The following is a 24,043-nucleotide window of genomic DNA, read 5'->3' as shown; positions in this document are numbered from 1 at the left end:
ATGCAACCACCAAGCACCCCTGGAGAGGTACAGGGATTAAAATGAAGTTTAAAAAAACAAAAGTTTTCATGTACATGCACAGTTTAGAATGTAGTTAAACTCATGAACTCCTTGGCCTCAACATCAGCCAAGGTCTTTCTTGGGTTGACCGTGCAGCGAAGCTGGCCTCTGACGTCACCCTCAATCGAGGCATCATTCTGTGTGTGGAACTGCTCCTCACACTGTTTTATCCCACTCTTCCCTACAGGGCTTCAATATCATGTGCATTACAATGCCTCATCACCCTCCATCCTCACTGACAATATATATATATATATATATATATATATATATATATATATATATATATATATATATATATATATATATATTGTTGCGAATCTGGAAAGCTATCACACTCAACATTCAGGTCCTTTAGCTCAGTTATCTCTGTAAGTACGTGTTTTATAGATAGCCCCCCTACCCCTGGTCTAATGGGTGAATAAGTGTAAATGCGCTGCGATTTATTATTGGAATACCCCATCTCCCACAACAACAACAGCAACAACAACGCCACCTTCACGTCCATCCTGATGCCATGACGCTCGCGGCATTCTTTGTGCACACGCTAGCCAGCAGGTGCGTGCGTGGGCGGAGTCTAGTGTCGGCATGGCGTCCCTCCTTAGCCAATCGGCAGGGAGCGGGTGTCTTTCCCGCCCCCGACTCGACACGGTCGCCATTAGACACGCGGTCGGAGGTGAGGCGGTGGGCGGAGCCACAAACGCCTCCACTGGAGACTCTGCCCTGAGGAGTGGGAGTGCCCCACCTACCGCACGCCTGTCCAATGGAGGGCGGGCAGGGAATCGCACGATTGTTTCCGACCAATGAGAAGGCGAGGAGAGGAGGGGGCGGGGCGGGATAAAAGTCAGGTTGATCCCCAGGAGGATCGATATATATATATATATATATATATATATATATATATATATATATATATATATATATACATATATACATATATATATATATATATGTCTGTCTGTCTGTCTGTCTGTCCCTCGAGGTCAGGTTCAGCCGCCGGAGGATCCCTCGAGGTCAGGTTCAGCCGCCGGAGGATCCCTCGAGGTCAGGTTCAGCCGCCGGAGGATCCCTCGAGGTCAGGTTCAGCCGCCGGAGGATCTCTCGTGGTCAGGTTCAGATAGGCTGGCTCGGTCGACGGTGCCCGGAGCCCCAAAAATAAGGGGACGTCCAGCCGCGCACTCGCGGCCAGGTTGCCGGCTATCCTGACTTCCAGCCGGACTATCCTCCTCGGCTGGAGAGCCGAATAAAGACCTGTGGGGTCCAATTGTGTGTGTGTGTGTGTGTGTGTGTGTGTGTGTGTGTGTGTGTGTGTGTGTGTGTGTGTGTGTGTGTGTGTGTGTGTGTGTGTGTGTGTGTGTGTGTGTGTGTGTGTGTGTGTGTGTGTGTGGCACCAGTCCAATAAGTAGTGAAACTGTTTAAGTGCTTGCTGTATAAATCTTCGCATTGCATTTCTGATATTCGGTGTAGCTGTCTTCTGTGTTCCCTAGGCCCCCATTGCTTTATAAATAAACCCCATTTGTTAAATGTTCTCAGCTCGTTTGTGTCCATTCCGGCATTGACTGAGCATGTCGCGTGCTGAGGAAATCAGCAGGCCATTGTGCCGCAGAAACGGAATAATCGGACCGACAGAACTTGGCGATTGAAACCGCTCGGCATCGCACACGGAACGAGCTCGCTTAGCGGCTCGGTTTCGTACGGGTTCCGTCGAGGGTGTGAAGACTCGGTAGATCGCCACGCGGTCTCTGGGTATTTTGAGATTTGGTGAATAACCCTGTACCACGTGGTGGAAATGTTGACCCTTCACGGTCCAAAGGGACCCGTACTCTCCGGACTTTTCCGAACAGTACGATCTGATATCCGGGCGATCAGTCGAGCCGACTCTACTGCTCCACATAGTGGTCGTGCTCACGGCCGACGTCCCGGCCCCGTAACAATAAATATATATCGTCTTTATTTTTATTTTTTCTTTATATGAGTGAGGCTCATGGAAGAGCAAGGTAGAACTGACTGGGGTAAACATCAAGGGAATGAATGAACAGGAAAGAAAAAGAAAAAAGGAGAGGGGGGGGGAACACTGAAACTAGAAAGTAAGATGTTTGATTTAGGAAAGGTTAATGGAGTAAAGATCATGGGTCAGAATTGCGGATGACAAGAGATGGTGGTGCACTGCTTGCTTGGAGCCCTGGAGGGAAGAGCGAGACAGAGCGGCCTGTAGAAGTTGGTTCCATACATGAGAAGCGAGAAATAGAGGGGAGGTTTGCAGTCAGATTTTGGAAGACGAACCAAGAGGGGGTAGGGGGCTGGTAGTATGGCCTATAAGTACATACACTTGTCTTAAAGCTGTCTCGCCTGGGTTTGAATCCCAACCCAGCTTATATAAACTGTCATCCTGGTGTTTCATAGGCAGGGTGATCCATCAATGTGGGTGCTGTCCCCCGGATGGACATTAAACTGGGCATCCCATCTGCCAACATTAGTTGGTGGATGTTAAAGATCCCCATGATGTCCTTCGTGAACAGAAGGCGAGCTATCGCCAGAGCACTGTGGCCAAATTACAAAATCCTGCCATAACTACTCCTGGGAAGGCAATGGCAAATCACCCAGCATATCCCTGGCTCAGGAAGCTGTTCAGTGGCATCGACGCTCTGTGAAGAGTATGGTACATCACAGATAGAGAGAACCAAAATGGAGTTACTGGAAGAATGCATGCATCCTGCAGTTGTTGGGGAGGGTCAGAGGATTGAGAGCCAAGGGAATAATGTTGGAGAATAGACAGTAGTTTCAAAGACCAGCAGGTCTCTGTTTCTTACTGTCTATTCTCCAACATTGCTCCTGCTTTCTTATATGCCTGCGATATGAGATGCAGCTCTCCTCCCTCCCCACCCCCAACTAACCCAATCTTCCTACTTGCAGGTTACTGAGTTTACCTCCTCCTCTCCTCTTTTCCTGTTTGTTCATTCCCTTGCTTGTGAAGAACTATTGCCCCACTGTCAATTCATTACATTTTTCGCTCAGTCACCTCATTCTTTCATGAGCCTCGATCTTGTAAAGAAAACGATGAAATTTTCATTTTTTTTTTTTATTTTTATTGTGCTTAAAAGCTGGCCTGCACACTTACTTTATGAGTTGCTGTCTCTGCTAATCCAGAAAGAGATAGATAGATAGATCTGCATCATTGCCCTCCCAACCAGTCCACCTCCAAAGTTCCCCCTTAGAGGGACAAATTATTGTTATAATCCATACGGAAGAACAGGAAACTTATCTTGAAAAGGATTAGTCAGCCTCCATTGGCAGAAAAATAAGGACAACAAATTTTTTCCGAACAAAATGTTGACAGGTATGCTGACGATCTTGAGAAAACAAGGGAAGCACCATTTCGTGTCTAAGCCCCACTCCGAAGAACAGCTCAAGCCTGAAACCTCGCTTCATCCTTCTCTCAACTCAAAATTTGTGTGGGAAAATGGGTTTACCTTGTTTATTTATTTTCTTCCAATACAGATCGACTCGAGTCCTTTGAAAGACGGTTTCCCTTCCTCCTTAGAGATTGGAGCAGGAATAGGCAATTTAGCCAGAACCCAACCAACCCACAATGGCCGACTGTTTTTGGAAAGCAAATACTGCATGAGTACACGATTTTTCACATCCATAAGTGAGTGCTTTCAGTTGTAACAGCCAGCTTAACATCACCCCAAAACGACAGCATATTCTATGATGCAATGGCCTGCCTGGAGAGCGGGTGTATGAGACTCTCAGCCATCTCGCCTGGGTTTGAATCCTGACCCAGTTATAAACTGTCATCCCGTGTTTCACAGGCAGGGCGATTCATCAATGTGTGTGCTGTCTGTTCGAAGGACGTTTACCTTGAGGGCTCGTCTGCCAGCATCAGTTGTTGATAGACATTAAAGTTGATGGATATTCGACTTCCAGTTCCGGTTCTTGAGCAACAGTGGCAGTTCCTCTTCAGGGTCTTTACCGACTTTCTCAAAGATGTTTTCTGGTCATTTTTTTGTCGCGTTTTTACTGTTATTTTGTTATCTCTGTGTTTACTGTGCGTTTCTAGTTCGGTTCTGTGTTAGTTGTGCTAATTGGTGACTCTTAGTCATCTTTTCATATTGAGTTTCCTTGAGGCCTACCCTTCTTCCCGTCTATGTGTACGATCTGTTTGTTGTATTTTATCCTTATCACCTTCAGTTTTTTCCCACCACTATCCCTCAATTCCTCCCAACTATACCCTCTGTTTCATGTCTCAAATATAAAATAAAATAAGAATCTTTTCCCTTTTCACCTTTCCCTCCTGTAACCATGAGACTTCCTCCATGGATTATTCCTCTTCTTCTTCCTTGCATTCCACATTTCCAATCCCACTTTGATCGTGAAGGCATTCACCACTCACCCTTCACGATTCTCTTCTTCAAACTCTTCTGTTAATCTGCCACCCTCTTCCGTAATCTTCAAAAAAACAAAAACAATCCCTTAAAATGTTTTGACTTCCTCTCTCTGACGTGCTTTTCTCCTTCAAAAAACCTGAGTTATTTGAACCTTTCTTTGATAAGCAGTGCAATGTACCCAGCAATCCGTAGCTGTGATGAACAAGCATTCGATAATATGAATGAGGAATGTGAAAAATAAACTTTATCGTGACGAAATTGTTGCGGCTCGTTCCAAGTTAAAGCATGGCTGAGCAGGCCAAAAAAAACATGGCCGCTTCAGACCCCCAGCGAGGTTACCCAGGAAACGCCTTAAGACCCCAGACAGTGAGGTGGCCGAAGATCGCCTGATGAAGGATGTAATTGAATCAGGCTGTTAATTATCTTCAAAAGGGGTGTTTTAATTAACTGAAACACCCAATTTTCACTCTTGCACTTCCTGGGAGTTGTTTTAGTGTGCATGCCAAGTTTCAGACTCCTCGGTTTTATAGTCTTGGAGTTATGGAGGACATGCTGATACGCTGACACACACACCCTTTTATTAGTATAGAAGATTACATACCAAGGCTTCTCATATGTGGAGGTAAGTTGTCCGCTCTGAGAGATGATGTAATAGCCAGTTATGGGTCCGCAATCACGACGATCTATGAAGCCTTGGTATCTCATTATTTTTGACGTTATAACGAAACAATGTTAACTGGACAGCAACGTTAAGCGAAAATACTGTGTACACAATTAAGAAACAATTACTTAACGGGGACACAGTCATGATGTAATTTCCCAAAGGACATCTTAAAAGTGATGACTGATTGTTGAAGTTACACAAAAGGGAACTTAACGACACTTACCCTCCACCTCTTCCGCAAGCCATGATAAGTTCGAAATATTTCCATCTCGGACTCCTATCGCAATAATCTGATGGTTCAAATCAAATTCAAGTCAGAGATTGTTTAAACCTGACTCTGTACCAACCGTGTAATCCAGCAATCCCATCCAATCAGTCGTTGGGATTGAAGCAAAGACCAAACTGAAATACTCAGTTTAACATACAGTAGCTAGGCCTTGTTATCTCTGCCTATGTCTGAATGATGGCATGTCGTCAGCAATGAGGGCTGGCAGGATGGCCTACAGCCTACAGATATGCACACTTACCTCTAAACTGTCTCACCTGGGTTTGAAGTTGACCCAGCTTTAAACTCCCACCGTGGTGTTTCACAGGGTCAGGTGTATGAGATTTTATCAACCTGGTGTTTCACGAATGTGTGTGTGTCTGTGTGTGTGTGTGTGTGTGTGTGTGTGTGTGTGTGTGTGTGTGTGTGTGTGTGTGTGTGTGTGTGTGTGTGTGTCGTCCCTTGGGTGGACGTTAAACGAGTGTCCTGTCTGCCTGCATTAGTTGGTGGGTGTTAAAGATCACAGGGTGTCGTTGTGTTCAGAGAAGAGTTATTTTAGATAACGTACGCACACTAACACAAATTAACACACACACACACACATATTAACACGTATACACAGTAACACACTAACATACATCAGCACTTACACGTACACACACTAACCGACACACGACACACTGACACACTCGTTCGGTCGGTGTCGCCCTTATTCAGATGACGTCACCGGTCACGTGACTGTGGCAGCTCCGCCATATTGAGTGGCAAGAAAGGATACCGCGTCCATAATAACTACACCGTTATTTCCAAGCAAGCGATTTTTTTTCTGCAAATGGGTAAGAGTTGTTGTGCCCCGGGATGTACTCAGCGATATACTAAAGGCTCTGGAGTGCAGTTTTACCGCTTTCCCGCCGAAGTAGACCGACGAAATCTTTGGATATCGGTTCTGAGAAGAGAAAAATGGCGGCCTGGTGAGCATGACTGGTTGTGTGGCCTTCATTTTGTCTCCGGTATGTAACTAATTTCTGATACGTTATTTCAGTAGTTGGTATTAAAGAGCTGGAGGTTACAAAATATTGTCTGATTTGTATCATTAAAATGCATTATATCCCTTGTTTTATTGACAATGAGATGGGCTAGATCGCCTAACAGCTGACACGCACAGTTCTGAGTTGTTTCACTACAGAAAGTCACATCGATATGTATAATACATAAAAACTAGCACTTGGAAATATCCACAGCAGCGTGGCATTACACCGAATGTTTGTCATGGAAAAAATATAATGTATCTGTAAGCAAAATGACGAACGAAGATTTTCTACAAATTTAGCATTAAGACAAGAGGTTCACTTGAAATAAACTTGTGGCAGCAGTCAGGTTAAAAAAGTGACACTGGTTGCTGAATAAAACAAGCAACAACGAATGTACAATAATAGTGAAATGAAAGGAAACAGGCTTACCTTTACCTCACGATTATAATACAGTTCTTGTAAACTTTCGTCGAGATTATGTCACCAACAAACCCGGCGACATAACATGAGTAAGCGTCCGTACTCTTGGAGGCTTTCAGGCTGGCTTGAGTGTTGTAGTGAATTGAAGGACGTGACGTGTGATCACATGTCGCGCGGCTCGTGCACGGGATAGATAAAGCCAAGTCTCCGCACGGACGGGGTGATTGTCCCAGGGGCATTGTCATTTACGGCGGCGGTTCACTTGGTGCTCGTCGAATGGTGAGAATTGAGAGTATATCGGACTCCGTGCTTATGCTGATTTATTTTGCGGTGATCAATTGCACATGTATACATTGCTGCTTATGTACTCCTAGCTGCACCTGTATTCCCTGATGTGCCCGTAGAAGCGGCTTCAATCAAATGGAATAAAGCCTACACTCTGAAGGTTCTTCTCTCGCTTTCATTTCAATTTATTCCATTTGGTTTTCTCGGCTCTCTCAACCAATGATGGACAAGCTCTACAAACCGGAGAGGTTCGACGCTGACCCAAACGCGACTGACTCGGAAATGAAATGGTCGCATTGGTTCCGTTCCTTCTCACACTATCTGACCATCATCGAAGAGGGAGCCGACAAATTGGCCGCCCTTGTGAATCATGTCTCGCCCAGTGTATTCAGGCTCTTCTCGGAGTGCGACACGTACGATGCAGCGATCAACGAGCTGCGGGCGCTCTACGTGAAGCGCAAGAACGAGGTGTACATACGACATCTTCTCAACACACGCAAGCAAGCAGCCGGGGAGACCATCGATCAGTTCCTGCAAGTTCTGAGGCAGTTGGGAAAAGACTGCAGCTTCCGGGCCGTAACCGCCGAGGAACACCGAGATGAAGCGACCCGAGAGGCGTTCATCCAAGGGCTCAGGTCAGCCCACATACGGCAACGCTTACTGGAGAAAGCGCAACCCACTCTTGAAAAGGTAGCCGGACCAGGCTCGAGCAATGGATACGGCTCAGCAGCAATCTGAGTCATATGGGACACCGATGCTGCTAATGAACGCCGCTACGGTGGAAACTCAAGGAACCCCACAGGGCACCCCTGATACAGAGGATGGAGGAAAACCCAAGGAATCGGATACCCAGACCTCGTCAAACTCCTCAGCAACTACTTCGGTTGGTAAATGCTTCTTTTGTGGGTACAAAAGACACCCCCGCGACAAATGCCCCGCCAGAGATGCCACATGTATGAATTGTAACAAGAAAGGGCATTATGCCAGGGTATGTAAATCTACTCTAAGGAGAAATAAACCCACTTCTGCGGCTCTCTACTCACAAAAGAAACTAACTGCAGCCTCACCGGGGAATCTATCCAGGGCTATCATCAACGTACGAATTAACATGCATATGGCTGAAGCTCTGATTGATACCGGTAGCTCTGAGAGTTTCGTCAACAGCTCACTAGCGAAGGGCAGGAAATGGAAGATCGACCCGACAGACAATACGGTATGCATGGCTGCCACATCACTACAGTCCCACGTACGAGGGTACTGCAATGTTGAATTGGACGTAAAAGGGTACACGCATAGGGATGTAAGGGTACTGGTGCTTCGTGATTTATGCGGACGTAATTCTGGGTCATAATGTCCTCAAGCAGCACACGAGCGTCGAAATACCCTTTGGAGGAAGCAAACCTCGTCTAATTCTAAATGCTCTGACCACCGCAGAGGTATCGTCCCCCCTGCTGTTTGCTAACTTGTCGCCGGACTGTAAACCGATAGCGATCAAATCGCGACGATATACCACTGCTGATATGAACTTCATCACTTCAGAGACCAAGCGATTACTGGAAGAAGGAATTATAGAACCGAGCGATTCGCCATGGCGCGCGCAGGTGTTGGTCACCTCCAACCAGAACCATAAGAAACGAATGGTTGGCGATTACTCTCAAACGGTCAATCGTTTCACCCAACTCGATGCCTACCCTTTGCCGCGCATAGACGAGATGGTCGAACGCGTGGCCAATTATAAAATATTCAGCACCATCGATTTGCGAAGCGCCTATCATCAAATTCCCATCCGAGAGGAAGACAAACCTTACACCGTGTTCCAGGCAGGTAGACGCCTCTACCAATTCAGGAGGATTCCGTTCGGTGTCACGAATGGAGTAGCTTGCTTCCAACGAGTTATGGACGACATCATCTCAGATGAAAACCTCAAAGACACTTTTGTTTACGTGGACAATGTCACGGTGTGCGGTAAGGATCGGGGGGAACATGATATGAATGTGGACAGATTCTTGAGCATTGCTAGAAAATATAATCTGACCCTCAACTACGAGAAATGCGTATTCTCGGCAAGGTCAATTGACCTTCTCGGCTACACAATAGCCGACGGCACGATTAAGCCCGATCCTGAACGATTGCGCCCACTTCGTGAGCTACCCCCACCTCAGGACTTGCAGACAATGCGCCGAGTGATCGGCATGTTCGCTTACTATGCAAGATGGATTTCCCAATACTCCGAGAAAATACATCCTCTAGTGCATTGCAAAAACTTCCCACCAGATGCCGCTGTTGTAAAAGCTTTCCACAGCCTCAAAGATGATATCAGTAATTCCGTGGTATTATCGATCGACAGCTCGGTGCCCTTCGTGGTGGAAACGGATGCTTCTGATCACGCGATAGCTGCGACGCTCAATCAGTCTGGGCGACCCGTCGCGTTCTTCTCGAGAACTCTCTCTGGAAGCGAGCAGAGACACTCAGCAATAGAGAAGGAAGCGTACGCTATTGTCGAAGCCCTACGTAAATGGAGACACTATTTACTGGGAAACCACTTCACGCTCGTCACGGACCAGCGATCCGTAGCATACATGTTTGATGGGAAAAATAACGGGAAAATTAAGAATGAAAAAATTATGAGATGGCGGATAGACCGAGCTTGCTATAGTTACGACATTGTTTACCGGCCCGGGAGGGAAAACCCTGCTGCAGATACCTTCTCTCGGGTCTACTGTTCGGCGACAATCAGTCGGGCTTTGCAAGACCTACATGTGTCTCTTTGCCACCCAGGGGTAACCAGAATGGCACATTTCGTGCGCAGACAAAACCTTCCCTATTCTATCGAAGATATTAAACAAATGAATGCTTCATGCCCTGTTTGTGCTGAACTAAAACCCAGATTCTATGGCGCGGCATCTGGCAGGTTGATCAAGGCCACTTCTCCCTTCGAGAGACTAAATATCGACTTCAAAGGGCCCCTGCCGACCGAGACAGACAACAGATACATTTTCACTGTTGTTGATGAATACTCAAGGTTTCCTTTTGCATTTCCGTGCTCGGATATGACCTCGGGCACTGTCGTGAAATGTCTCTCTGACCTCTTCGCTATGTTTGGGAAACCTTCGTACATACATTCAGACAGAGGGCCGTGTTTCATGTCGGCCGAGCTAAAACAGTTCCTATTAGAGCACGGCATAGCAACTAGTCGAACGACGGGTTACAACCCACAGGGTAATGGGCAGGTGGAACGGTATAACGGAGTCATTTGGAAAGCCGTAACTCTGGCGTTGAAATCAAGAGGACTGGGCCCCAGGCAATGGAAGTTACCCTTCTCGACGCTCTGAATTCCATACGCTCTTTGTTCTGCACGTCCACCAATGCAACTCCTCACGAACGAATGTTTACTCACCAACGACGTTATGTTGACGGCCAAACGGTGCCCGACTGGCTAACCCATCCCGGAACGGTGTTCATGAAACGCCCGGTACGACAAAGCAAGTATGAACCCATGGTGGAGGGGGTCGAACTCATCGATACTAATCCAGAGTATGCTCATGTCAGACTCCCGGATGGCAGGGAGACCACTGTGTCGGTTCGCCATTTGGCTCCCTCAGGTACTCCTCCCGCAGGTACACCACCATCTGGCACTCCTCCCTCTGACATCCCCTCCCCAGGTGTTCCCCCCCCCCCAGGAACTCCACCCGGGAACGGTGGCGACGGAGCTGCCGCGTTCCACCCGAGAGTGATCGGGGAGTCATCCCCGGCACGAGTCGAGGCTCACCAAGAGGATCGGAAGCCTCCCTCAAGTGAAACCGCCATTTACTCCCGGAGAGGTCGACGGATAAAACCCCCTCGCCGACTCGATCTGTAAAGGGGATTATCGGCATCCTCGATGCTCATGCTCCTATATGCTCATTATATCATATATCGATGCTCATTACCATGCTCCTACAACTCAAAATAATCCTCAGTGCTTGGCATGTATGCTTCTGTGGTTTAAATAGTTCGCGTTGCTTGAAATGTATACTCCTATAGTGCTGAAGTAATCATGGTGTGTTAGTTGGACCTCTAGTTACATTTTAAAGACGGGGAGAATGTGGTGAATTGAAGGACGTGACGTGTGATCACATGTCGCGCGGCTCGAGCACGGGATAGATAAAGCAAAGTCTCCGCACGGACGGGGTGATTGTCCCAGGGGCATTGTCATTTACGGCGGCGGTTCACTTGGTGCTCGTTGAATGGTGAGAATTGAGAGTATATCGGACTCCGTGCTTATGCTGATTTATTTTGCGGTGATCAATTGCACATGTATACATTGCTGCTTATGTACTCCTAGCTGCACCTGTATTCCCTGATGTGCCCGTAGAAGCGGCTTCAATCAAATGGAATAAAGCCTATACTCTGAAGGTTCTTCTCTCGCTTTCATTTCAAGTGTAAGGACCCGGCGTTTCAACGAGGTGAACATACATGTCAGGGAAGACGATTTGAGGCCAAAATTTCCTTTCTGTTGTCCATTTATCCTTTGAAATAATATAAGGATCTTCACTAAGACCACACAGCTTCAGTTTTTCGCAGTACCTCTTTTTAGAAACATCATCCAATCCATGGAAACAGCCCAGAAGTTGGCGTGACACGTGCGTGGCAGCCATGATTTTTTTTTTTTGCCACTCAATATGGCGGAGCCTTACCTTCCGCCGTGACGTCACTCGCTTCGTGCATCGGGTCAATTGTGTGCATGCTGAAATGAACTATCGAGCATGACGTAATAGAAAGTTCATTCCTCCACGTGGTCGGACTTAAAAATTACCGCCGTCACGTGGACAGGTGTTATAATTACCTTGTGTAATTGGGATCGTCGATTGAAAAGAATTATAAAGAAAGTTTTCTTTATTATCAGCTGCGGTGTGTTCAGGTCTCAATCAGCTTACTACCGCTCGCCAAGCCGGCCATTCCTTATCGACCGCTTCGTTGGAGTGCTTTCTCGAGTGCTTAAGCCACTCGGCGAGCGCTCTCCAAGCTGCTTTGTAGTGGAACACAGCCCTGACTCTGATGTCGGCACGCACACACACCGACGTGGTATAAATGATTGTTTTAAATCATGAGAATGAACACTTACCGATGGGAACCATTGGGTTTTCCCGTACTTTCCTCCACGCCTTGTCCCTCAATCTTTCCTCCATATATTCTGATGCATCCCAAGGAATTCCTTTCACGGCCATTCCTGCTGTTGTGGAACAATACACAGACGTCATCACGATTACACGGACACCCGTCGTGAAGGTGACAGGTGAGTTAAAGGTGAACTGTGTGGAGTGAATTTTTCTCCTCATCAGGTTGCCGTGACCTTTTTGGTTTTTTCTTCTTCTTAGATGTGACGTGACCAGATATTCCAAGAGGGATGTTTTCGGATCGCTGTTTACGATATCACGTGGCGGCTTGATAAACGACGGTAACTCGATGGTATTCACGGACTACTTTCCCCGCGCGATCTTGAGAAGGACTTGGTGCGAGCCGACTCTTCTGGCGGGAAATTTGTAATCACATCCGTCTACACTTCTGAGGTAAATGTGTACAAATTATTATCGTTTGAAACGTCTGCTCCGGAGTACATTCATAATCCTTTACAAAGCGGCTTTTATTCTCGTTCTCGAGTGTTTTCATAACTACCAAGGCTGATCAAGACGCCAGAATAGATCATTACAACAGAAATCGGGAGATCGTGAAAACGCCGAATTGTTACTCTTCTTCTTATTGGGTCACGAGTCAGTAAGTGACCACTATATTCGTTATTGTTGTGTATGTGTGTCTGTCTGTCTGTCTGTCTGTCCCGAGTATAGCTCCGTGGGTTTTGATCCAATCCTGATAAAATTTTGGTGGGAGGTTTATATCATGATCTAGTTGCGTTTTCCTCAATATGGACGTGGTGCGCCCATTATGGGCAGAGCCACGCCCAAAAAACATGTGTTTTTAGGGGGTAGCCGATTTCAATTTTCATCTTCTCCTCGGGGGTTTGTCGAATCTGACAGGGGTTTCGGTATTTGGTTAGCCCAATGGCACCTGCATAGCCCCACGGAGCTCGATTTTTCATTTTCGTCCCAAGGTCAAGGTCACATGGTCACGAACTTAGAAAATTGCGAATTTTGACATCAAAATCATACGACTGCCCAAACTTTGAGAGCTAGAATGACAATATTTTTTATGCATAATCTTGAGGTCATTCCCCACCTGAAGTCTTGCAACCATTTTGCTCCATCTCGCACACCTTGCCCGTGGCGCCCCCTTCAAGTATAATATACATATATATATATATATATATATATATATATATATATATATATATATATATATATATATATATATATATATATCATGATATCTCAAAAACTTGGTGGATGAGTTGATTATGTGACAAGAACAAGCTGATTCGATTTTGGTGAAGTTCCGAATCCAGATCCGGCCTAACAGTGGGATCCTAAACGTTCACCTGGCAGAGGTGCGTGCTCGACTGAGTTGATGAGTGCTCGTCGATACATATTACATGAGAAAGTTCCATTTGTTTCATAGATATTAAAATGTTACATGTGAAAGATACATAACATTTTACACGTACGATGCACCAGAACATGTGAAAATGTGACTTATCGAGGTGAAAGATCATTTATTAAATAAACGAAGGGAGGCGAGCTATCGCTCAGAGATGTAAGACAAAGGGAAGGAAGGAATGGGGACATATGGGGTGGAGAGGATGAAGGGGTGTAAAAATTAAATAAATAAATCGGCATTCATTAGTTATGTAATAAATAGATAATAAATCGCTCGAGCCAGCTTTAGTTTTAAATAATATTGCACAATTAAATCAGCAACATATAAAATATGGACTTGCACAACCAGCCACAACCTAAAGGTTATCCAATGAAATCTTGCAAATATACAACAATACAATGAGTAGAGACAAATATCACTGATAATACCTTAAAGGGCTGTTCTCTCTTGCACGGTGGAAGGACAAGTGAGCTGTGTATGGGAGAGGAAAGGGAAAGGAGGGAGGGGTATGGAAGAGGTGGAGAAGGAAGGTGGGGGTTGGGAGGAGGGTAGTGAGGAGAAGAGGGAATGATGTGGAACTTTGTTCATATTTTGTGGCATTTTCAGCCTCCAGTCGTGGGTGAAAGGGGTAGTGGGGGTTTCGGGGCCGGTTATGGTCAACTCAAGTGAATACATCCCGCTCCTTGAAGGTTTCATGAACATTGTGTTTTTATATAATTAGAAATTGAAACACATGGTGAGTTCACCTCTCACTTGGCCGTGTCCTGCTTTGAAAACGAACTTGTGGAATACCTCAAAAATACCGAAAACATGACGGGTTACCGATCTACATGGTTGTACCTAATTATGTGGGTTTCGACAGGTGGAACGAGGCCCTCCTTGTGCCCATGGTGTCCATCTTCATCTTCTAACTTTACGTTTCGAGGAGCAAGTTGTGACTTTTTCAAGCTGCTGATGCATGGGAACATTGTCCGGTGTCTCTTATCATTGAGTGGTTGCTCCAAGGGCTCCTTCAAGCATTGTGACAAAACCCAGGAAAGGATTCCAGTTGTAGTTGGGTGGTGATGTTTTTTTCCCACTGTCCCAATCAGTTATTATCTCTGCCGATGGAGGTTAGGTTTTCACCCCTGTTTGTCTGTTTGTCTGTCTGATGGTGAGCAGGATATCTCAAGTTATGGACGGATTTAGATGAAACTTGGTGGACAGGTTGGGTGTGTGAAAAGGACGAATCCATTTGATTTTGGTGAAGATCCGGATCCAGATACGAGAATTTTTTTCAACGATTCTTCATAATTGAGAGATGGGGCCAAAAACTGTGTACAGTATAGCATGATGTCTCAAAAAGTTGTGGACGCATTTTGACAGAACTTGGTTGATGAGTTAGGTAGGTGACAACAACCAGCCAATTTGATTTTGGTTCAGGTCTGAATCCAGATCCGGCCCATCATTGAGATATAAAACGCAAACTGTTCAGCCTGGTGGAGGTATTCACCCTACCAAGTGTAGTTCTCGTTCCCTCTGCCACCGAAGGTGAAAGTGGTTATGTTTTCACCCCTTTCTGTCTGTTTGTTTGTCTGTTTGCCTGTCCTTTTGTTAGTCTGCTTGTCTGTGTGCAGGATATCTCAAAAAGTTGTCGACGGATCCGGATGAAATTTTGTGGACAGTTTTGGTGTGTGACAAGGACGAAGTGATAACATTTTGGTGAAGATCTGGATCTGGATCTGGATTCGAGAATTCTTTATTTTTAAAAGTGATTCTTCGCCATTGAGAGATTGGGCCCAACACGATATAGTACTTTATAGCATAATATTTCAAAAATGTAATGAGCCCGATATGTTCTCATGGATCGGGCATTACGTGGCGGAGGTATGAGCTCACTCGAGTGTCCTTCTCGTCCTTTGAGATTGTTTTTATCACTCCAGTCGATCCAACAATTACTCGTATGTTGTCCATTATCTTCATTTTCAATTTATATTTAGGTCTTTATTTAATGTTCTTGTTCTTGACTGCTCTTTCTGCATGATTTAGATGAAGATGATTGTGTACTGATACTGTTCTTCATTTAGCAATGTCATCTTTTGTTTTTCTGACCACTGTTGCGAGCTTGGATCCCTGCTCCGTTCAAGGGGTCCAATTGACTCTCCACAAGAGGATTATGTTCCATGTCTAAAAGACATCTCCATGATCCATTCACACAGATTAGCTGATTGATGATAATAGGCTTTGCAACTGTGATTTTCTACTTTTTCTTCTTCTTCTGTTGTACAGAGCACAAGGCTGTGTCTACGTGTATGATCATTGCCTGGGAGCATGGCTGTGCTGCAGATGCAGTGCACCATGTTGGTGAGAGTAGGAATTTGGAATTTGTTCATTGTACCAGTGACAGCTTGCCTACTCTTCACGAAGGACACTGTGGAATATTTCAGGTCGACGTCCACCAACTAGTGCTAGCAGATGGGATGCCTACATGCGAGACACCATGATGACAGTTTATGGCTGAGTCGAGATTCAAACCCAGGCTGGATGGCTCAGAGGTGAGCATGCACAGCCTCACTCTATATGCCATCCTCTTTGCCCTGCAGTTGTAAATTGCCAGCGCCAAATCATAAATAAAGAAACACGTAAGCCATCACAAAAACAAAACCCACGCTGCATGGCGGCCGGGCCAACAAAGCATATTCATACTCATTGTGAGTTTGGCCTTTGACATTTTGACCAAATTACAGTGTTGATTGGTGTTCTCCATATTCAGGTTATGGCCCGGACACACACACACACACACACACACACACACACACACACACACACACACACACACACACACACACACACACACACACACACACACACACACACACGATTGAAAAACTCTGTCTCCCGTTGCACAGGGGACTGATGAATAACCATTCCACATCATGATGTTGGCACTGCCTCCATTGGCCATTGCTCATAAGGAAGGAATGTGTACTTTAGCTGGAAAACTTGTTTGATTATCAGAAATTGTTTGGTGTCACATTACCAGCTCTGTCACCGCACACTCGCACAGCATCATACAGTCTATTGAATAACTAACCACCTGACTTGACTATGTATCCATTTTCAAACTCTCTACTCATCAAACCTTCATTGCTTTGTCCCCCTTTTCATCATCGTGTCGAGGCATCTCCAAGCATCTCAGAATGATTCACATCGTCTAATACTTCAAGATGGCAGCTCACTGCCATCTCATGTCATACTGTGACGTACTCTAAACCCTTGATCCTTATTGCACTTATTAGCATTGACAACCTGTTTCTCAACTTGGCCATCTTCCCAACCATGCTTCATGTCTCCTGTTCATCGCATATCTGCCTCTCTTATACGATAATACTCCAGTGTCCATTTGCATTCACCTTCCATCCATATGTTTGGCTTTTCTTAAATATTCAATGGTTGTCTTAAACATTCACTCCAATATGGCGGCCCCATATTACTTTTAACTTTATTTTCAGTTTTTGCACCCTTCGACATCATCACTCATAAATCGTCATTACCTCCACCACCGAAGGTAGATAGAGGTTATGTTTTCATCCCTGTCTGTTGGGTGGTCGCTAGAGTAACCTTATTGTCGGGTTTTCCGTGTGTGTGTGTGTGTGTGTGTGTGTGTGTGTGTGTGTGTGTGTGTGTGTGTGTGTGTGTGTGTGTGTGTGTGTGTGTGTGTGTGTGTGTGTGTGTGTCTCTGCAACGCGAGGCTCCACAGCACAAACCAGCAAACCGATTTTGATGAAACTTGGTGAACAGGTGCCATATGAGCTGGGAGTGTGCGCGTTTGAGTTTCGTTGCTAAGCAACCACCCGTTGCTATGCAGCGGCCGAAAAACCGCGTACGGTATTTTCAATAATTGTCCTACAGTTTTGAATGTGGAGAAACGAGACTTCGGAATTAAACACTTCGAGATATTTAGAAAATTTTACTCGAGCCGATTGTTGATTTAGGTTTTACTTTTCAAATGGTAGTCCTTCAAAATTCGGGTGTCTATTTACCGTCATTTTTTTTGTTTGTTTGTTTGTATGTAATGGACAGCTCTGGAGGCCAGAGGAGTCAACCGATTTTGATGAAACTTGACAGGTAGGTTCATACCAGGATCTAGTTCTATGCTTTTGAGCACCGTTGCTATGGACACCACCGTTGCCTAGCAACAGGACTTCGAAATGTTTGAAGAATCCTAAAAAAATTATTTTTTCGAAAATCAAAAATGGGCTTCCAGGCTTTTATGCGCACTATAATCAACCTCTGTCAAAAATTTTCAGCCTGATCCGTCAAAAACTATGACTAGTATGCAATTATGTCGCGACCACCCATGTCGCCTACCGGCTTGTCTGTCTGTCTGTTGCAAAAATCAAAGATTTTTCGAGTATATTGGTTGGTCTTGTGCATTATTCTGTCTGTCTGTTTGTTTATCGCTTATCACAATTTCAAACCGATCTTCCCGAAACTTCACCACATGGTAGAATTTGTAATAAGCAAGAAGCCTTTTGTTTTTGAGGTAAAAGGTCAAGAACTTTGTCGAATTTCTAAAATCCTCAATTTTCCTCCCATTAACTTAAAATTTGAAGAGGATTTACATCTCAGTTCACTGAATTCAATGAACAAGTATTTTTGAGGTCAACCTCGGCCAAAACGTCTACATAGGCCGAATTTCTAAAATTGACAATTTTCATCCAACTGACTTGAAATTTGAAGAGGATTTGAATATTTGGTCATTAAATTCAACTGCCAATTATTTTTACGGTCAAATTTTTTTCAGGATTTCCTAAGTATTGTGCTATACATGACATCTTTCTTGTTTGTGTGTTTGTTTGTGAACAAGATACCACAAAAAGTTGTGGACGGATTCAGACAAAGTTGGTTGAGAGCTGGGATATGTGACAAGGACGGAATGATTCGATATTGGTGAAGATCCGGATACGGATCTGAATCCGAGATTTTTAAAAGGGATTTTTCACCGTTAAGAGATCGGGCTAAAACGATGTATACTACAGTATGATATCTCAAAAAGTTACGGCTGGATTCGGACAAAACTTGGTGGATGAGTTGGTTAGGTGACAAGAACAAGCCAATTAAATTTTAGTTCAGGTCCGAATCCAGATCTGGCCTATCAATGGGATACAAAACGTAAACTAATCAGCCCGGCAGTGGTATGTGCTCTGCAGAGTGCTCTTCTAGTCACAGCTGCATTTGTGTTTGAAAGGAAATCAGATATATTTCGGACAAGTTTAGGACTATTTTATTCACATGTAATTAAGTAGATAAGATGCTGAAGAAATGAGCGAAGAATGTTGTGGTCGGTTATGCCTTTAAAAGGTATTCTACACTCGGTGCAGTTTAGAGGCATTTATTAATATGCATCTGTTGATTAATGATGGTTTCAACAATTCCCATAGTGATTCCCACTTCTTCTGCAGATCGTGATTCGTCGATCATTCATGATGATGGATTTCATCGCATCGATATTTTGATCATTCGTTGCTCCGGCTGCCACTCCAGACTTTGGGGCATATTTCGTGCTGTCCCGGCCACGTTTACATCCATGTACCCATCTTTTGATGCTGGCATAAGATACTGCATCTTCTCCAAATACTCCGACAATTTCATCTTGAATTCCTTTCTGGCTCATTTTCTGCAAAATCTCGATTATTGTACGAAGCTCGTCTTATTCCCTTTTTCTTTCTTTGAACAATTCACGTTAATCAAGTTGAAGCAGACGTAAAAAAAATACATATATTTAAAAACATGTCATTTGGGCTCATTTGGTATATCCATATCAAATGAGATTGTCATTGAAAACTTCCTGTGTCTGGTGTATGAGCACCTGCTGTTGAAGGGAATTAATTTAATCGAAAGCATCCTGCTTCAAGCAAACACTTCTGCCTGAGCTGATATAATGCGATAAAGAAATCCTTAATGCGATTGTTCAGAACTTTAGATGGTAAGTGAGTTAGCTTGATATGATTACAGAGTTGCCAAATCAACCACTTTTGACGATAGTGTACAGCTTTTTGCATACTTGAACAGCCTATCAATTTAATTGACCAAAAATAGTGAAAATGCTGCTTTCACAAAATAATATCGCATCGAAGTTTTTGAGAGATTTTCATGGTGTTGCAAGGTTTATGTCGGCCTTTGGCATTTTCTCTTGATACTGCCTGAAAAATCATATCTGTTATCTCCCGGAATTTGATTGGCGACAGCTACTACCCAAAATATGCAGCAGCAAATGACAAATGTTGTCTTATTTGCAAGCATTATTGATCTGTGAAAAGCAGGATGCTTCTCATTGGTTGACTGATATGATGTAACTCCAAGCAAAACATTGTACCAATGAGAACTATGCCTGTGCTGCGTTACCCGCATGCATGAGTCACGTGCACAGTACGTGCACAAACACAAGCTGTTGGCCAAGGCGAAGACAGCGACCTACCAAAATCTTAGTGTGAGGTCACAAGCATCCCAATGACATGATGTAATTGCAGTAGATCGAACTAAAGTCTGTATTAGAGAGGAGGGCATGGTGAAGTCGAAGTTTATCTTTAAATTTGAGCTTTTATTTTACTCATTACCACACATGTTATACAATGTAAAGTCCAAAACATATTCTAGAGTTGCATGCAAAAAAAAAACAATTTAAATTCATCAGAATAACATGATTATTCTTATTTAATTTTGCTGAAAATAATGTGTTAGAATTTACAAATTTTGCTTGAAAGAGTGATTGGCATTGAACGAGCATCCCACCTGCTGACATTAGTTTGTGGATGTTAAAGATCCTACAGTGTCCTTTGCGAAGAGTAGGCAAGCTATCGGTACCCTGAACAAATAACTAATTCCTGTCCTAACTACTGCTGGGAGAGAAATGGCAAACCAGATAGCATGACCCTTGGCCAATAACCTGCTTCTGTGGAACCAACGCTCTGTATCACAGAGTATGGTACACCAGTCATTCAATATGGGTGATGTATCAACTTATACTGTAACAGAACATGTTGATTTCGAGGAAAAATGGAAGGAATTGGTCAGCATCGGTCTTAGTTGAAGAGTGGGAATTATACAGAGAGTAGAATAGGGATGAAGTTGATTAGCCCATGTGTGTGAAGTGAAAAGCAGGGTTAAGCAATTGGTTTACTTTGTCTGTCTGGCTGCCTGACTACAGACGTCAATCTATGATTGAGGAACAACTTCATTTCAATTGAATGTTATATTTTGAACACGAATTGGAACACGAACCTGCTGTTTAGCAGTACTTTGGCTCTTAAATTGGCAAAATGTACTGAACCTAATATAATAAATCATGAGATTATATATCGCTCCGATCACACATACGCAGAGGATTAATCTCATGATATATCAACGAGTTATGGCGGATTCCGATGAAACTTGATGGACAGGTTGGGTATGTGACAAGGAAGAATTGGTTCAATTTTGGTGAAGATCTCGATCCAGATCCGAGAATTTTTTGAGTGATTTTTTTTTCACCATTGAGTGATAGGGCGATACCGATAAATAGCATGATATCTCAAAACGTTATTGAAGGATTCGGACAAAACTTGCTGGACAGGCTGGTTGTTTGACAAGAACGAATCGATTCAATTTTGGTGAAGATCCGAATATGGATCTGGGTACGAGAATTATTTAATTTGTAAAGTGATTCTTCATCATTGAGAGATAGAGCCAAAAACAATACATCTCATGATATTTCAAAAGGTTGTGGACAATTTTTGACAAAACGAGCTGGATGAGTTGATTAGGTGAGAAGAACAAGCTGATTCGATTTTGGTTCAGGTCCGGATCCAGATCCAGCCTATCAGTGATTCAGTGGGGTACAAAACATCAACTGTTCAGCCTGGCAGAGATGTTTGATCTACCGAGTGCCATTCTAGTTGTAGTTGTCGTTGTTTTTTTTTAAATCAAAATGTTAAAGGACTGCATGCAAATTTGTTTTTAAAAGGATTTCGGTAACCATTTTTCAGCCAGTCACTCAGCCACATCATAATGGAGAAGAGACACCGTGATGATCAGAGACAAGTAATGTGACAGGTCAGAAGGAAGGAAGTCAGAATATGTTCAAGGTATGGAACACAATGACCAACACTTTTTGAAAGGCCATTGGTCTTGTATACTTGCACATCTTACCCACTCACGGCATAACTGGCATGGATTGAAGTTGTCTCTTTCCTCATTGTTCGCTGCTTCCCTGTGGACACCGCCACTAACTGACGAAACAGGATGCCAGTGTTTAGCGAAGTTTATATAAAAACTTGTTTGGAGAAGTAAATACACACAGTCGGTCACCGATAAGGATAAATTAAATATGAAGCGTTGTTCATGTTGTGTTTTCTTCATGTAAACATTTTGTATATGGTACATTGTTTTGAGGAATGTTACAATTTTCCTTATTTAGATAGACCACCAGAGGTCAAGACTCGTGTGAAAGTAAGACAACAATCGCTGAGTAGTAAAGATGGCAATAAGGGAGTGGAGGGTGCATAAGGGTCAGAGATAAACGATGAACAAAGGGACAAAGGCAGATGTACACAACAATGACGGTAGATATGAAGTGGGTCAAGGGGAACTTTCAAGACAATTGATTGACAAGGACAAGTTCTTCTTTGCACTTTTTATCTGCTTCATTCTCCTAGAGAACAACATGTATTAAATATAAGGGCACTCGGGAGACCGCATACCTCCGCCAAGCTGAACAGTTTTCATTTTGTATCCCACTGATAGGCCGGATATTTATCCAGACCTTAACCAAAATCAGATTGGCTTGTTCTTGTCACATACCCAAGTCACCCACCATGTTTTGTCAGAATCCGTCCATAATATTTTGAACTAGAAGGAAACTCAGTAGAGCACATACCTCCACTAAGCAATGCCTGATCCAGTAGAATATATCGGGCCCAATATCTTTTTGAACGAGAAGGGCACTCGGAGGAGCACACTCCGCCATGTATTGCCTGATCGACGAGAGCATATCATGGCCAATACATTTTTGAAATATGCTATACAGTACTATATCGAGTCTGGCCCTATCGAACAATAGTGAAGAATCACTTTTAAAATTAAATAATCATCTTATCCAGATCCGGATTCAGATCTTAAACAAAATCGAATCAATTCGTCGTGGTCAAACACCCAACCTGTTCACCAAGTTTCATCCAAATCCGTCCACAACTCTTTGAGATATTGTGCTATATATTAGTTTACCCCTATCTCTCAATGGTGAAGAATCACTTTAACTTTTGAACAAATTGGAATAAAGGAGTGAAGTGAAGATGAGCATTTATAGGTAAGTTTATCCAAATTTTATGTTGATCATGTCGATAAAAGAGCTAAGGAATTTCTCCGCACCTGCCAGTCTATGTACCGAATGTCATTCGACGTCGACCCATTCTTCACTGTTTCCCTCCAACATGTTCTCTCAGCACAATCATGTTCGGAACAGCAGTCGGAGCCATGGTTTATAAAAAGGTTGCATAAATGCTTTTCACGCACCAATGGAAGCCTCTCGCGCTATATAGAACTTTGCACAGATTCGTAGTTTTCCCGCGGTACAAACCCCATTTAGATTCCATGTACCAAAGAACATTGGAATACAGGCACTCAGACTCAGAATGCCTGGCAAGTCGCACTCCAGGGATTTATCTTTCCAAAATGTTCCAGGCAGAGAGGAAAGGCTGCATTTCTTCCCATGACCTCGATGGAATGATAATTATCCGGCATTGCAGGCAGACGGCTCTGCCTCTGACATGAAGCACAAGCGATGAGAGCTTCATTCCCACCTTTCCTATTTACTGGAAGTCTTACAGATGCTCTCTAGAATAGGTATGATTTGCACAACTCAAAAATTTGCATCTACAGTATTAAAATATCCCACATTGGATATGCAATTTGAAAAAACAGTCTAATCTTTCAACGGGAGATGAAGTGTTTCATGATGATTTTCTCAGGAAAGTCATCCAAAGAGGTGTTGATAATGTCTGTTTCCAGGTCTTTACAGGTGTTTACTGAGTGCAAACATGACCCTGCAGGCTGAGAAGGTCCTTCACGAGTCACTTCATAGTGTTTCATGATGTCCAAATTTTTAAAGATAATAGACTTGTGAAATCCCGTAAGCATGTGACATCAACTGTTGATTCAAGGTACAACTTTCTCATGATATGTAACAGATCTTCATTATTAAAATGAACGAAACTATTTGTGTTTATGTAGTACTGTTATGAGCTCAGTGGTGATGCCAAGCGATTTGATCTATTATTGATATTATAATTTGAGCCTCGCCAGTTCCCGAAGGGACAGGTGAGCGTATTGTAATCGGTCTGTGAGCCACTGTGTCTGAAAGCACACACACACACACACACAC

At 43.9% G+C, this 24,043-nt stretch overlaps 1 protein-coding gene and 1 long non-coding RNA gene across 5 annotated transcripts in view; one reads left to right on the top strand and one right to left on the bottom strand.

Moving 5' to 3' along the window:
* The window catches only part of LOC147021527 (HIG1 domain family member 1B-like), a 14,641-nt gene extending 459 nt beyond the window's left edge, over positions 1-14,182 (bottom strand). Inside the window, exons 1-3 of one of the 3 annotated variants that reach the window (XM_085891543.1) lie at positions 14,073-14,182; positions 12,218-12,322; positions 1-19 (exon numbers count right to left, since the gene is read on the bottom strand). The exon at positions 1-19 is cut by the window's left edge and continues 125 nt beyond it. In XM_085891543.1, the coding sequence (XP_085747669.1) occupies positions 1-19; positions 12,218-12,320 (122 nt within the window). In that variant the 5' untranslated portion in view covers positions 12,321-12,322; positions 14,073-14,182. Of the gene's footprint in view, positions 20-12,217; positions 12,326-12,445; positions 12,602-14,072 lie in introns of those variants that run through there. The other 2 variants (XM_085891542.1, XM_085891544.1) reach the window with 2 other exon arrangements.
* On the top strand, positions 12,589-23,061 carry LOC147021526 (uncharacterized). Of its 2 annotated transcripts, none has more exons than XR_015060825.1 (3): positions 12,589-12,662; positions 14,507-16,178; positions 19,089-23,061. It is a non-coding gene; the product is annotated as an uncharacterized LOC147021526 (long non-coding RNA). The 2 variants fall into 2 exon arrangements; XR_015060826.1 differs by lacking the exon at positions 12,589-12,662 and adding an exon at positions 14,220-14,380.
* Positions 23,062-24,043: the final 982 nt, after the last annotated feature.

Source organism: Eptatretus burgeri, chromosome 8 (assembly GCF_056783735.1).
Source record: "Eptatretus burgeri isolate ZD-2024b chromosome 8, Ebu_testis_v1, whole genome shotgun sequence".
In the NCBI taxonomy this organism is placed as follows: domain Eukaryota; kingdom Metazoa; phylum Chordata; class Myxini; order Myxiniformes; family Myxinidae; genus Eptatretus; species Eptatretus burgeri.
This window is presented reverse-complemented; position numbering and strand designations above follow the sequence as displayed.